The following is a 15494-nucleotide window of genomic DNA, read 5'->3' on the forward strand; positions in this document are numbered from 1 at the left end:
GATCAGATTAAGGCTGTGGAGGATATTGTTGCAAAGCGGTGGTGTTTATAAAGTTTGTGTGTGTGTGTGGCATTGGTTGTTGGGGTGGTAGGTTCTAAGTGCCGTGCTTGATTTGAGAAAGATATTTGCAAACAGGTTACCCTTGCCCAAGAAACTTGAACAGGGTGTGTGCCTGGTTTGATTACTGCTTCCCTGGGAGATATTATTTCTGTATTGTGGAAACATGCTGAGCTGTGTTCTTTCAACCAGCATTCTCTCCCCTAGAGGTGGAAGGGGAGAGAAATGCTGGTTGATAGAAAACAACTTTTCTGCCTGTGGGGGAAGGTAAAGAATAGCACCCACTCTCTCCTCCTCCCCCCCCCCCCCCCCAAGACAGTGTGTACATTGCATGTACTGTAGCACTGGATATTTGCATGTTAGATTTGGATCCTGTTGAAGTTATTAGAGATTGAATTATAAATCTGAGTAACAAGACATTGTACATCTCTTTAAGGGCTCCTTTGTGTCACGTGTACGGATATGGCAGTGATGGCTGGCAACAGCGGAGAGACATGTTACAGCAAGTATGGAGCCATGTCGCTGAAATCCAAATTTTGCCATGAAATGGTGAGCTTCAGCAGAGTCCTGGTCTTTGCAACTCTGGAGTGTATCAGAAGGAGGAGTACTGCATGTTATTTGTAATAGATTGCAGAGCATCTACACATTTCTATCAAAGAGCAGAATTGAGGACCTTTCTGAGATTGGTGTGATCAGTGAACGTTAGGTACTGTACTACGTACACTTGTTACAGTCAGAAACCACTATTGGGTTTCCCTGTTCACCTACTCATTAATGCAAATATCTAATCAGCCTATCACTTGGCAGCATCTCAGTGTATAAAAGCATGCAAGTATGGTCATGAAGTTCAGTTGTTGTAGACCAAACATCAAAATGTGGAAGAAATGTGATTTAAGTGACTTTGACTGTGGAATGATTGTTGGTGCCAGACGAAGTCATTTGAGTATCTCAGAAACTGCTGATTTCCCTGGGATGTCCTACACACAACTGTGTCTAGGGTTTACAGAGAATGGTGCGAAAAAAAAGGAAAAAAAAATCTAGTATGCAATGGATCTGTGGGTTAATGAGAATGGCCAGGCTTGTTCAAGCTGACAGGAAGGCAACAAAAAAAAAGCCAGCGTAACAACAGTGGTGTGCAGAAGAGCATCCCTGAATGCACAGAATGTTGAACCTTGAAGAAGCTGGGTTACAGCAGCAGAATGCTCCTGTATTTAATGAAGTGGCCACTGAGTGTATATTAGACAAAGGCTGTGATTGTAGTACAGAAGGTGCCATGATGCTGCCAGGCCACAGAATTTTGAATATGTAGAAAGATGTGTTAAACGAGGTTGTTTCTCTTGACTTAGAGGCAGAATTAGGCCATTTGGTTGATTGAGTCTGCTCTTCTATCTCATCATAGCTGATCCATTTTTCCCCTCGGCCGCAATCTCCTACCTTCTCCCTGGTATCCCTTTATACCCTGATCAGTCAAAAATCTACCAACCTCTGCTTTAAATATACATACAGACTTGGCCTCCACTACTGCCTGCAGCAAAGAATTCCATAGATTCACTACTCCCTGGCTAAAGAGATTCTTCTTCATCTCCATTCTAAAAGGACAACCCTCTATTCTGAGACTGTGTCCTCTAGTCTTAGATTCTCCCACCATAGGAAGCATCCTCTCCACGTCCACTCTATCGATGTCTTTCACCATTCAATAGATTTCAATTTCTTCTGAATTTGAGTGAACACAGGCCCAGAGCCATCAATCTCTCTTCATATGACAAATCGTTCAAACCTGGAATCATTTTTGTGAACCTCCTTTAAACACTTTCCAGTTTCAGCGCATCCTTTCAAAGACGAGGGGTCCAAAACTGCTCACAATACTCCAAGTGAGGTTTCACCAGTGCTTTATAAAGTCTCAACATTACATCCTTTCTTTTATATTCTAGTCCTCTTGAAATGAATGTTAACATTGCATTTGCCATCCTCACCACAGGCTCAACCTGCTAATTTTTAGGGAATCCTGCACAAGAACTCCCAAGCTCCTTTGTTCCTCAGTGGTCTTTTTGTATTTTCTTTCCTTTAGAAAATAATTAACCGTTTCATTTCTTCTACCATAGTGCATGACCATACACTTACTGATGATGTATTCCATCTGCCACTTCTTTGCCAATTCTCATAATCCGTTTAAGTCCTTCTGTAGCCTAAAAGAAGTGGGCTCTGCACAGGCCCCTGTGGAAACACTACTAGTCATCAGAAAAGGCTCCCTTTATTCCCACTCTTTGCCTCCTGCCGATCAGCCACTGCTTTATCCATGCTAGAATCTTCCCTGTAATACTGTGGGCTCATAGCTTGCTAAGCAACCACATGTGTGGAACCTTTCAAAGGCCTTCTGAAAATCCAAATATGTAACATAAACTTTTTTTTTTGCCCCATTGTCTATCCTGCTTGCTTTTTCTTCAAAGAATTCCAACAGATTTGTCAGGCAAGATATGCCCTTGAGGAAACAATACAGATTACCAGCTACTTTATCATGTTCCTCGAAGTACACCAAAACCACATGCTTAACAATTGACTCCAACATCTGCCCAGTTGCTGAGGTCAGATTAACTGGCCTCTAATTTCCTTTCTTCTGCCTCTCATCTTTCTTGAAGACTGGAGTGATATTTTCAAATTTCCAGTCTTCCAAAACCATTCCAGAATCTAATGATTCTTGAAAGATCATTACTAGTGCTCCACAGTCTCTTCAGCCACCTGTTTCAGAACTCTGGGGTGTGCACCATCTGATCCAGGTGAATGATCTACCTTCAGACCTGTCAGTTTCCCAAGAAACTTCTCCCTAGTAATAGTAACTTCACACACTTCATGCCCCCTGACACCTGGAACTTCCACCACACTGCTGGTGTGTTCCACAGTGAAGACTGATGCAAAATATTTATTCAGTTCATCTGCCATTTCATTGTCCCCTATTACTACCTTTCCAGCATCATTTTCCATTGTTACAATATCCACCCTCACCTCTTTTACTCTCTGTATATCTGAAGAATTTTTTGATATCCTCTTTAATATTATTGACCAGATCTTTTTATATTCCATCTTTTCCTCATAACTTTTAATTGCCTTCTGTTGGTATTTAAAAGCTTCCCAATCTTCTAACTTCCTACTAACTTTTGTTCTGTTATATGTCCTTTCTTTGGATTTTATGCTGGCTTTGGATTCTCTTGTTAGTCATCCTTCCTTTAGAATACTTCCCCTTTGGAATGTATCTGTCCTGTGCCATCTGAATTGCTTCCAGAAATTTCAGCCATTGCTGCTGTCCCATCACCCTTGCCAGTGTTCTTTTCCAATCAATTCTGGCCAGCTGCTCTTTCATGCCTCTGTAATTCCCTGTAATACTGATACATCTGTCTAGGTTCTCCTTCTCAAAATTCAGGGTGAATTGGTCGTGTTATGATCATTTGCCCCCAAGGGTTCTTTTACTTTAAGCTATTTAATCAATTCTGGTCCATGATTAGTCCCCCCTTGTGTATGGATATGAACAGAAAGAGGAGAAGGCTTTTGATTTCCTGATGTACGGGTTTTTCTTTTTTTTTTGTAATTTATTTTTATTGAAGTTCATCATCAAACAAACATTTCCATAAGATGTATTTCAGATATTCTACATATATATCATATAATCATATATGCCCCAAATCTCCACATAGTATTTATCTGGGGTATACACTTACAGAAAAGAGGAAAGAAAGAACAAGCGAAAGGAGAAAACTATGTACAAATAGGGAGTGATCTTTTTTTTACAACATATTCATTGATTTGTGAGAATAAAATCAGGCCTATGAGGTGTTACGTAGTTGAACCATTTTTCTCAGTATAAACTAAATTGTTCCAACTTATGATTAACAGATGCTGTTATCTTCTCCATTTTGTAAATGCCCATTGTAATTTCCATCCACGCATCTAAGGTTGGGCTCTCCTATAATAACCATTTCCTGGTAAGAGTCTTTTTACCAGCCACCAACAGTATATTCATTAAGTATTTATTCCTTTTCAACCATTCTTGAGGTATATATCCAAAATATAAGGTCTTACTCTCTAAGGGTATTTCACATTTAAAGATGTCTTGTGGGGGGGGACGTCACGTGATGACATAGGATCAAGATATTGGGAATCCAGCTCTCTCGTAAAAAGTAATGAAATAAGGTTTAAATGAAGAAGAGTTAACAAATATCTACTAGAAACTATTTATAAGTAACTCAGGATTATCTTTTGATATGGCTGCTAAACTGAAACAGAAGAAAGCTACTACTTCGAAGACTGCGCAAATCGGCGAGGAAAAAGGCCTAACCGTATCGGCGAAGCCTTGGACTCCAGTTGGATCTCCTCCCGGCAAAGTGCATGGCACTTCTGATGTTGCGGGACAGGAAGTTGTGGCAATGTCTGCGGTCTCGAAGAAGAAATGGCAAGAACAACGCATGCACGAAGAAACAAGTATGCATGAACTGGTATTAACAAAAGTAATAAAACTACAAATCCCAACTATGGCTAGAAGTGAAACTGGAAGTGAATCGGAAGTGGAGTCAGACTCTTTGGGAAATTCAGAGGAAGAAGAAGAAGAAAAGAAAGAGGAGATTAAAGGAGACATAAAAGATATCCTGATATATATTATGAATGAATTAAAAGCTATAAGAAGGATGCAGAATACACTCGATAATGTGGTGGAAAAACAAAAGAAGATGGATAATAAAGTTAAAGAGATGGAAGTAAAAATGGAAGGAAACACTGAAAGAATAGATAAGATAGAAGACAATAATCTTGCCTGGACAACAGAAAGAAAACGGATGTGGGGAAAAAATAGATGCACTTGAAAACTCAAGTAGATGAAATAATATCAAAATTGTTGGTCTTATGGAAGGCACAGAGGGAGAAAATCCAATAAAATTCTTTAAAGAATGGATTCCGAAAATTTTGGAAATGAAAGAAGGAAGCCAAGTAATTGAAATTGAAAGAGCACACAGAGCTTTAAGACCAAGACCTCAACAAGATCAAAATCCGAGATCAATTTTGATAAAATGCTTAAGTACCAAGATAAAGAAATGAATTTGAAGGCAGCTACACAAGGTGCTAAAAAGAGAATTGGGCCATTGACAATAGAAGGGAAAACAGTTTTTTTTTGTCCAGACATAAGTTACAATCTTCTGAAGAGGCGGAAGGAATTTAATCCAGTGAAAAAATCGTTATGGGAAAAGGGCTATAAATTTTTATTGAGCTACCCAGTAAAATTGATAATTTTCCTGGATAATGAAGAAAGAAGATTTTTCGTTGACTACCGGAAAGCAGAGAAATTTGTACAAGAATTACCTGATGTCCATGAAGAGAAATAAAGAATTATAGAAATTAAATGGACTAATGATGAAGACTGAAACAAGGTTGGACTTGACAGACATTTATATAAAAAAAAAGTTGAGTATTAATTGGGAGTAGAGACATTAATTATTTTCTTTCTTCACTAATATATTTTCTTTTTTTTTGCGGGGGAGCTGGAGGAGCTCCTGATCAGTTGCTGCAAGTTTCACGTGTACAATCATGGCGATTGCCATGACCCGTAAAATGGGGGTGGGGGTAATGTTGTGGTTTTTTTTATTCGCAACATTAGTGGGGGGGTACTCTGGGTTTTTTTCTTATATATTAGTTATCTTCTATTTTTCTTCTTTTTTGCCTGGATGGTTGGGGAGAAACTCATAGCAACATGGAGAATTTTAAAGAGTTCCCAAGGTATTATGAATGATTAATTTACTTAATTTTTTAAGTTTTAATGTTAATTGAATTAATGGACCTGTGAAAAGAAAAAGAGTTTTAACATATATTAAGAAAATGAAAGAAGGTATAGCTTTTTTACAAGAAACACATTTAACAGAAACAGAACATAAGAAATTAAAGAGGGATTGGGTTGGAAATGTCATTGCAGCTTCATTTAATTCAAAAACGAGAGGAGTTGCAATTTTGGTTAATAAATCTTTACCAATTAAAATACAAAATATAATGATTCTGTGGGGAGATATGTGATCATACATGGTCAAATTTTTTCAGAATTATGGACTTTTATGAACATTTATGCACCAAATGAAAATGATGTAAAATTCATACAAGAAGTTTTTTTGAACTGGGCTGATGCACATGATAAAATATTAATAGGTGGAGATTTTAATTTTTGTTTTGATCCAGTTTTGGATAGGTCAACTAAAGTTGCTACAAAATCAAAAGTAATAAAACTAACTATCATTAATGAAAGACTTAAACCTGATATATGGAGAAAAATTAATCTGAGAGAGATTATTCATTTTATTCAAATAGACATAAAACTTACTCAAGGATTGAGTTTTTTTTTATTATCAAAATATATTCAAGATAGAGTGAAAAGTGTGGAATATAAAGCAAGAATACTGTCAGATCATTCCCCTTTGATAATGACAATGATAATGATGGATAAGGAGGAATCGATTTATAGATGGAGATTTAATTCAATTTTATTAAAACGTCAAGATTTTTGTGATTTTATGAAAAAACAGTCAATTTTTTTTGGATACAAATTTACATTCAGTTGAGGATAAAATTGTATTACGGGAAGCGATGAAAGCATATTTAAGGGGTCAGATTATAAGTTATACATCTAAAGTTAAGAAGGAATACATGGCAGAAATAGATCAATTGGAAAAAGATATCATAAAGTTAGAAAAAGAATCTCAAAGATATATGACAGAAGAAAAACGAAGACAACTTTTTAATAAAAAAACTACAATATAATACACACTAGACATATCGTACAGAAAAGGTAATTATGAGAACTAAACAGAAATATTACGAATTAGGTGGAAGATCACATAAAATTCTTGGCAGTTGAAAACAGAACAGGCCTCTAAAACAATAAGTGCAATTAGACCAAGTGTAAATAAGGTTACTTATAAACCTTTAATTAATGAAACTTAAAAAAAAATTTATACTGAACTATATCAATCAGAATCACAAAATAAGATTGCTGAGATAGATAAATTTTTATCACAAATGACCCTTCCAAAATTAAATTTGGAAGAACAGAAAGGATTAGATAAGCCCTTTACATTAAAAGAGGTTGAAGAAGCTTTAGGATCACTTCAGGGTAATAAATCCCCAGGAGAAGATGGTTTTCCTCCTGAATTTTATAAAAAATTTAAAGATTTATTAATTCCTCCTTTTATGCAATTAATATACCAAGTGGAAAGAAAGCATAAACTCCCACAATCTTTTTTAACAGCGATCATAACTATTGCCAAAAAAAGATAGATCCTTTAAAACCAACATCATATAGGCCTATTTCTTTGTTGAATACAGATTATAAAATAATAAAAATTTTATCTAATAGAATATCTAAATATTTACCAAAATTAATACATATGGATCAAACAGGTTTTATTAAAAACAGACTATCAATGGATAATATAACCCGGTTACTTAGTATAATTCATTTGGCACAAAAAAGAGAGGAAATGAGTGTGGCAGTTGCTTTGGATGCAGAAAAAGCATTTGATAGGCTGGAATGGGAGTTTTTATTTAAGGTATTGGAAAAATATGAGTTAGGAAAATCTTTTATACAATGGATTAAAACCTTCAATACTAATCCTCAAGCTAAAGCAGTTACAAATGGTCAGGTTTCAACACCATTTTGCTTAACGAGGTCAACTAGACAAGGCTGCTGGTTATCACCTGCTTTATTTGTATTGGCAATAGAACAATTAGCTGAATTAATTAGAACAGATTCAGACATTGGGGGCTTTAGAGTTAATCAAGAAGAATATAAGATTAATTTATTTGCTGATGATGTTTTGATTTATTTAACAAACCCATTGCAATCTTTGCAAAGATTATCTTTCAGATTGGAAGAATTTGGGAAAGCATCAGGGTATAAAGTAAATAGGGATAAAAGTGAAATTTTACCATTTACCAAAGGAAATTATAATCAATGTCGATTAGTAACTCAATTTTGATGGTCAATAAATGGGATAAAATATTTAGGTATTAGAGTTGATAATGATGTAAAAAATTTATATAAACAAAATTATTTGCCATTATTAAGAAAAAGAGGATCTTGATAAATGGATGATGTTACCAATAACATTAATAGGTAGAGTTAGTGCTGTAAAAATGAATATATTTCCTAGATTGCAATATTTATTCCAAACTTTACCAATACAATTACCTCAGAAGTTTTTTCAAGAACTGAATAAATATGTAAGGAAATTTCTTTGGAAAGGAAAGATGTCAAGAATATCATTGGAAAAATTGACATGTAAGTTTGATTTAGGAGGGTTACAACTTCCAAATTTTAAGAATTATTATAAAGCAAATCAACTTAGATTTATTGCGTCTTTTTTTGATGAAGAAAAACCAGCATGGATTAGAATAGAATTAGATAAGATAGGAGAAAACATACCAGAAGATTTTATATATAAATGGGAATCCAAATGGATACGGGAAAAAAAAATCTCCTATATTAAGACACTTGATTGATTTATGGAATAAGGTAAATATGGACGATGAGATAAAGAAATCTTTATTAGCAAAAAGAACTTTAATTCAAAATAGACTTATTCCTTTTACAATGGATAATAAACTTTTACATAACTGGTTCCACAAGGGGATTAAATATATAGATGATTGTTTTGAAGGAGGTATATTGATGTTGTTTGATCAATTAAAAAATAAATATAAAATATCAAACAACACTCTTTTCTGTTATTTTCAATTAAAGGCTTATTTACGAGAAAAGCTGGGACAAACAATGTTGATGCCAAAACCTAGTGAAATAGAAATATTAATTCAAAATGGAAAATTAAAAAATTTACATCTTATATGCATAATTTGATTCAAAAACAGACAATTAAATCAGGAATTCATAAATCAAGACAAAAATGGGAATCTGATTTGAATGTTAAAATTGATGGAAAAAACTGGTCAAGATTATGTTCTGATAGTATGAGAAATACAATAAATGTTCGACTTAGATTAATACAATATAATTTTTTTACATCAATTATATATAATACCACAGAAAATAAATAGATTAAATTCAAATATGTCTGACCAATGTTTTCGATGTAATCAAGAAATTGGTACTTTTTTACATTCTACTTGGTCTTGTTTTAAAATTCAACCATTTTGGACAAATCTAAGACTTTTATTGGAACAAATTACTGAGTACAACTCCCACATAGTCCAGTATTATTTTTATTAGGAGACATTGAAGGGACAATACCGAAACTTAAATTGAATAAGTATCAGAAAAAAGTTATAAAAATTGCATTGGCAGTAGCCAAAAAAGTTATCGCAGTTACTTGGAAATCTGATTTGTATTTAACTATGGATTGTTGGAATAATGAAATACATAGTTGTATTCCACTTGAAAAAATTACATACAATCTAAGAAATGAATATGATATATTTTTGAAAATTTGGCTCCCATACTTACAAAAGATAGGATTAAATACATAGGTCCTTTGAAGATAAAATTATAAAGTAATTAGGGAAAGTAAAAATAAATATTAAAATTATTTTGAACTCCATGGAGCATGTGGGGATCCTCTGATATCCAGGCTATCTTTCTCTTTTTTTTCTTTCCTTAGATAAGGGTTAAGGAGGGGAGGGTTAATATTTTTCTCACTATTTCATCATCTCTTTTGTTCTTGTAATTTTCTAAAATTTAATAAATAAATAAAAATTTAAAAGATGTCTTGTAGGGCATTATGTATCCCCCTCCAATAGTCTTTGATAACAGGGCATTCCCAGAAAATATGACAATGGATTTTGATTTCCACAATTTCTCCAGCAAACAGGGAAGTTACTATCATAATGGGTATTCTGAGAGGCTGTAATAAAATATCTTAAGTTTTTCCATCTGAACTCCCTCCATTTCTGTGAACTGGTACAATTCCATTGATACCTCCATATTATTGTCCATTCTTCCTCAGAAATATTTATCTCTCCTTCCTTCTCCCATTTTGTTTTAATGTATGAAATTGAACGTGTTTTAAGATTTGACAAACCCTTATACACGCTTGAAGTGATTCTACTACCATTATCTGAATAATATGCTTTTCTAAAGAGCTCTATCAAGCATGTACTTGCTTTGGTTACATTTTTAACCGTACTATTAACATATTGTTGCATCTGTAAATACCGGTAAAAGTCTTGTTTTTCTAATAAGTGTTTCTCTTTGACCAGTGTTCCTCCTTTCATTATGTTGCAAAGAACTGTTATTCCTTCAGCTGTCCAGCCCCTAAATCTAGCATCCAGTTTATTCGGCGTAAAACCCAAGTCATATGCACACCATTTAAGAATTGCAATATTTCTCTCTAGTTTATATTCTTTTATAATTGTTTTCCATATTTTAAAAGTCAATTTCACGCATGGGTTATCAGTAGTATTTATGTACCTTTGCTGGTTGTTATCAGCCAATATTGCTTGTATGGGGATGGGAAGTACCCGCTCCTCAATGTTTTTCCATTGAGCGTTATATGATGGGTTGCACCAACATATCACAGCTCTCAACTGTGCTGCAAAATAATAATCTCTAAGAGAAGGTAGGCCCCATCCCCCCTTTTCCTTAGCTAATTGCATAGTTTTGAGATGAATTGCGAGCCTTTTACCTTGTTAAATATATCTTGATAACATCTTGTTCCATTCATTGAATTGATTTTGATTCATCTCTATTAGTAGGGTTTGAAAGAGATATAATAGTCTAGGCAGTATATTCATTTTAATAGACTCAATCCTTGAACCGAAACTAAAAAAAAGGAATTAGGTTCCATCTTGTTATATCTTCCTTAATTTTTTTTATCTATAGGCTGATAATTGCATTCTGATAATTTTGCCATGCCTAGGGATATCTACTTTTGATTTCTCTTGGTGGACGAAGGTTATATGAAAGTAATTGAGTTTTATCTATGTTGATCTTGTATCCGGATAATTGACCATATTGTTCAAAGGATTGCATTAATTCAGCTAGAGTATGTTGGTTGCCTTAGATCAGGGGTCGGCAACCCGCAGCTCCGGAGCCGCATGCGACTCTTTCATCTCTGTGCTGCGGCTCCCTGTGGCTTTGGAAAATAAATGATGAGTATTTAATTAAAATGTATTTTATGTTAGTTTCTTAGTTTTTGAAATGTAATTCTAAATTTGAAGATTATGGTGATCTTGTACAATCTAAGTAAAACGTGTTTTTTGTCGTTATTAATATATGTCACCACTGCCAATGCCTGACACCCGCCAGTGTGCCATTTCTTTAATTTTTCGATCCAAGATAGGCTAGCTATGGAGAATTCTAAAAAAAGAAATGCCACTGAAAAAAACAGAAAGTTTAATAATACGTGGGCAGATTCATTCGCTTTCACTGCTGACGAGACTGGTTTACCGGTATGCTTAATATGCAATGAGAAACTAGCAAACAACAAAAAGTCAAATGTTGCAAGACATTTCCAGAATAAACACGCAGCCTTTGCTCAAAAATATCCGGATGGAGATGAGAGAAAAAAAAGCCATTTCGGAACTGATGCGGAAGGTTGATCTGAGCAAAAATCATTTCAAGAAGTGGATGAAGTCTGGAAAATGAACTACATATGCTAGTTTTGTTGCCGCTCAGGAAATAGTCAGGCACGGGAAGCAGTTTACAGATGCTGAATATATAAAATAATCTTTCATTAAGATTTCAGAACATCTATTTACGGACTTTAAAAACAAGAGTGAAATTGTGCAGAAAATCAGGGATATGCCCCTCTCTGCAAAGACTGTCAAAGACAGAACCATAAAAATGGCAGAAGACATCAATTCAGCTCTTGCCTACTCGATTGCCTGTGACGAGTCTAAAGACAAAGGTGATATTGAACAAATAGCGCTGTTCTGCTGCTATGTAAACTCTGCCGGGCCACAGGAAGAAATGATTGAGTTGATACCTCTAAAAGGCCAAGCACGGGGGGAGGACATCTGTGAGGCTGTCTTGAATTGTTTAAGAACCAAAGGAATAAAGACCACCCACCTGGTGTCAGTAGCTACTGATGGGGAACCAAGTATGACAGGAGCGCACAAGGGATTTGTGGCTTTACTGCAGAAGTCGCTGGACGGAAAGCTGCTGACTTTTCACTGCATCTTGCACCAAGAGGCACTGTGCGCTCAAACATTTTCTCTGGAATGCACAGAAGTAATGGATGCTGACATTCAGATTGTTAATAAAATAATGGCAAAAAGTTTAAATCACTGTCAATTCCGTTTGTTACTGGACGAGCTGGAAAGCGCATATTCTGATCTCCTGCTGCACAACAAAGTCTGGTGGCTGTCCAGAGGGGAGGTGCTGGAACGCTTTGTCGCGTGTTTGGAAGAAGTGAAAACTTTCCTGGGCAGCAAAGGGCTCACCTTTCCTGAGCTGGAACAGCCAGAGTGGCTGGAAAAGCTACACTTCATGGTAGACGTGACAGCGCACCTGAACACGCTGAACACAGCTCTTCAGGGGAAAGGACGTACAGCCCTGCACATGTTGGAGGATGTTTTGGCATTCGAGCACAAGTTGACAGTGCTTGCCAGAGATTTACAGAAAGGCACCCTAATGCAACACATTATAGTTTGTTTATACATAGCATAAAGGCAAAAAAAAGTTGTATGTAGTGTTATTTCATTTTAAATGCCAAACTGGTTTTGTGGCTCCCAGTGTTTTCTTTTCTGTGGGAAACGGGTCCAAATGGCTCTTACAGTGGTAAAGGTTGCCGACCTCTGCCCTAGATAGATCAAAATGTCATCCGTGTAACAAGCCAATTTATGCTGTGTGACGGGCTTTTCTAATACGCTTTTCTACCCTTGAACATTTACAATCAGCCTAGTTTTCACTTCTGTTAATCACCTCCTGCTTGCCCTATTTTAAGTACTCCTTTTAATATACTCCTTTTCTGGTCATTCATCTTGTTTTGATTACTCAATCTCTCTCCCTCATTGAAATGTATGTTATAAATGTTACCTGTGTTCACAAAGAATTATCTATCACTGGTTTTCAATCCAAGTGATAAATTGCCTTCTATTCTGCAAAGACTTGAAGTGTGGGATTGCTTAGCTGGTTTTTGTTAATTGAGCCACTGTGTTTCTCCCTCCCTTCCCCAACACCCATCCACCTCCCCGGCCTTGTTAATTCCCTCCCCCTTCCCCTACCTCACACAGGCTCTGCGTATCATCCTGCACGCATTGGACCTGAGAGCAAACTGCTACCAGCGATATATCGTCCCTCTCCTCTCCATTAGCGCCGACTTCTACATCCGAGTGTTTGTCCAGGTGTTCACGGGGCAAGCTGTGGTTAAAGCTTCTGCCAGGTTAAGACTCAGTTGGAACTGCTTGATGTAGCCGAGTTTAAAATGAAATTAATTTTTCCTGCTTAAAGTTAAATAATGGTTAGTCAATTGCTTCTCTGAGCAACGTACTGAAAAAGCTGGAGGAATTCAGTAAGTTAGGCAATCAATGTCTGGTGTTTTGGGCCAACAGCCTTCATCAGGACTGGAAATTGAGCTGGAAGCCAGAATGAAAAGGTGGGCAGGGAATCCACCTGGCTTCTCACTTCATCCCACTCTCCCACCCACTGACCTTCTGATTCACCTATCACCTGCAGTTTGTACTCCTCCCTCTGCCCTGACCTTTGTACTCTGCCTCCTGTCCCAGTCCTGATGAAAGGTCTCAGCCCGAAGTGCAAACTCTTGATTCCCCTCCATGGACCTCCTGAGTTCCTCCAGCGTTTTGCGTGTGTCACTCAAGATTTCCAGTATCTGCAGAATCTCTCGTGTTTATGAATTACTTCCCACTGCCTATGTTGACACTGAAGTTGGCTATGAAACTATTTCGTTCCAAATGTTTACAGTACAATTGACTTATCAAGCATGAGTAAATCCAGGCAACTGGACTCACTGTGTTGTCTAGCAGACATTTGGCCACTCATCCGAGAGGCTTCTTCAGTTCTGATCCATGGTGGGTAGTTTTCCAAGTTTATAAACTCTGAGTTGTTTAAAGGTATACCAATCACAGGACGAAGCCTCTCAGATGATTAGCCAAATGTGTTCTAGACAACACAACAAGTCCAGTTACCTTGATTTAGTACTGCTTGATATACAATGGCCCTGGATGACTGAGAACCTTCATAGACATGCATACAATTGACTTGTTTTAATTTAATCTCATCCCCTATTCCAGGTTCTTTCTCATACACCCATCTCAGCTTTGTCACTGGGTATTAGGTAATGATTGAGATGGAACAAAGGTCACCCTGGTTGTCACCTGATCCACATTCACACTAATGGGTTTGCACGATAGTCAAGAGCTTTGTCAAGGGGTTACAGTTCTGCCTCCTCCTCTCTCTGGGAGTCCTGAACTGAGCCACCTGAGCCAAGGTCTCAGTGTGGCTGCTGCACATTCAATGCTCTCCTTCTTTCTTGCTGACCTTCTAAGAAAGTGTAGAGGACCACTTTGTCCAAAGACTGTTCAGGCAGTGGTATAGAAAGTAAGTTGTGACACATACATATACTTTCCATTATTAGTTGAAACATGCTGTAGAATATTAGAGCAAAGAAGCCCAGGTGAAAGGTGTAAGATGGTAGTTAGGCTACAGTGGAGTACAGTATACTGTTCTGGTTACCCACTTCAAGGACGTATGTTGGGATTAGAGGGGCAAAGGGGAGACGAGAGGATATTTACAGAGCTAGTTCAAGCTTATGGTTGTCAGGCACACATGCTCAGGGTTTAAATACCAATAGAGTTGGCTTTTTGCAGCAGCAACACAGTTCATTACAGTGATGAACATGTTAGCAAGCTCAAATTTATATAAGTTATATATTATTCTGCCGTCCTCATCCTTCCTTCTCAGTCCTGAAGACATGTGTAGAGAAGTTGGAAGGTTTAAGAGTTAGTTAAAATTGAGAGGACCATGTTAAAAGGGTGCACTTTCCTTAGCAGACGAATCAATAATCAGGGGACTTAGTTTTAAGATAATTGCTAGGAAAATTAGAATGGAAATGATAATGTTTTTCACCTTAAGTGAGGTGTAGTGGAACACTGGCTATTATTGATGAGTCTTCAGGTGGGGGGTGGAGCACATCGATCCCACTAAATGGTCAATTGCACGGCAAACCATTCCAGAGAACAGTCTATATATAGACTGGAGGAAACAAATTATGAAGCTTCCCAGTAGAATCCAGAAGGATTCCCAGAAGGATAGAATGGAGGATTGTTGGGTACAAGTTAATAGCAGAAATCAGCCTGTCATTTGCAGTGATGTCACCCATAGGCTTGATTGACAGGGAAGTTACTCAATTGTCTCTACTATAATTGGGAAATAATATTGTTAATTTATGCAAACTTAATTTTAAATTAGTAACCTGAAAACCAGTTGTTCAGCCTAAGTGGAA

The 15494-nt window shown here is 36.6% G+C and overlaps 2 protein-coding genes across 7 annotated transcripts in view; one reads left to right on the top strand and one right to left on the bottom strand.

Annotated features, from left to right (window-relative positions):
- The window catches only part of LOC132406540 (nucleus accumbens-associated protein 1-like), a 66009-nt gene that overhangs the window by 46437 nt on the left and 4078 nt on the right, over positions 1-15494 (bottom strand). For 3 of the 5 annotated variants that reach the window (XM_059992343.1, XM_059992342.1, XM_059992339.1), the window contains exons 1-2: positions 13258-13393; positions 12101-12247 (exon numbers count right to left, since the gene is read on the bottom strand). The exons of 1 other annotated variant lie outside the window; for it this stretch is intronic. The gene's annotated coding sequence lies outside the window, so the exon portion shown is untranslated. Of the gene's footprint in view, positions 1-12100; positions 12248-13257; positions 13394-15494 lie in introns of those variants that run through there. One more of the 5 variants, XM_059992341.1, reaches the window with a different exon arrangement.
- Positions 1-15494, top strand: part of trmt1 (tRNA methyltransferase 1) — a 62309-nt gene that overhangs the window by 27904 nt on the left and 18911 nt on the right. For both annotated transcript variants that reach the window (XM_059992338.1, XM_059992337.1), the window contains exons 7-8: positions 494-606; positions 13267-13415. In XM_059992338.1, coding sequence (XP_059848321.1) covers positions 494-606; positions 13267-13415 — 262 coding nt within the window. The remainder of the gene's footprint in view (positions 1-493; positions 607-13266; positions 13416-15494) is intronic.

Source organism: Hypanus sabinus, chromosome 16, assembly GCF_030144855.1.
Source record: "Hypanus sabinus isolate sHypSab1 chromosome 16, sHypSab1.hap1, whole genome shotgun sequence".
Classification (NCBI taxonomy): Eukaryota; Metazoa; Chordata; class Chondrichthyes; order Myliobatiformes; family Dasyatidae; genus Hypanus; species Hypanus sabinus.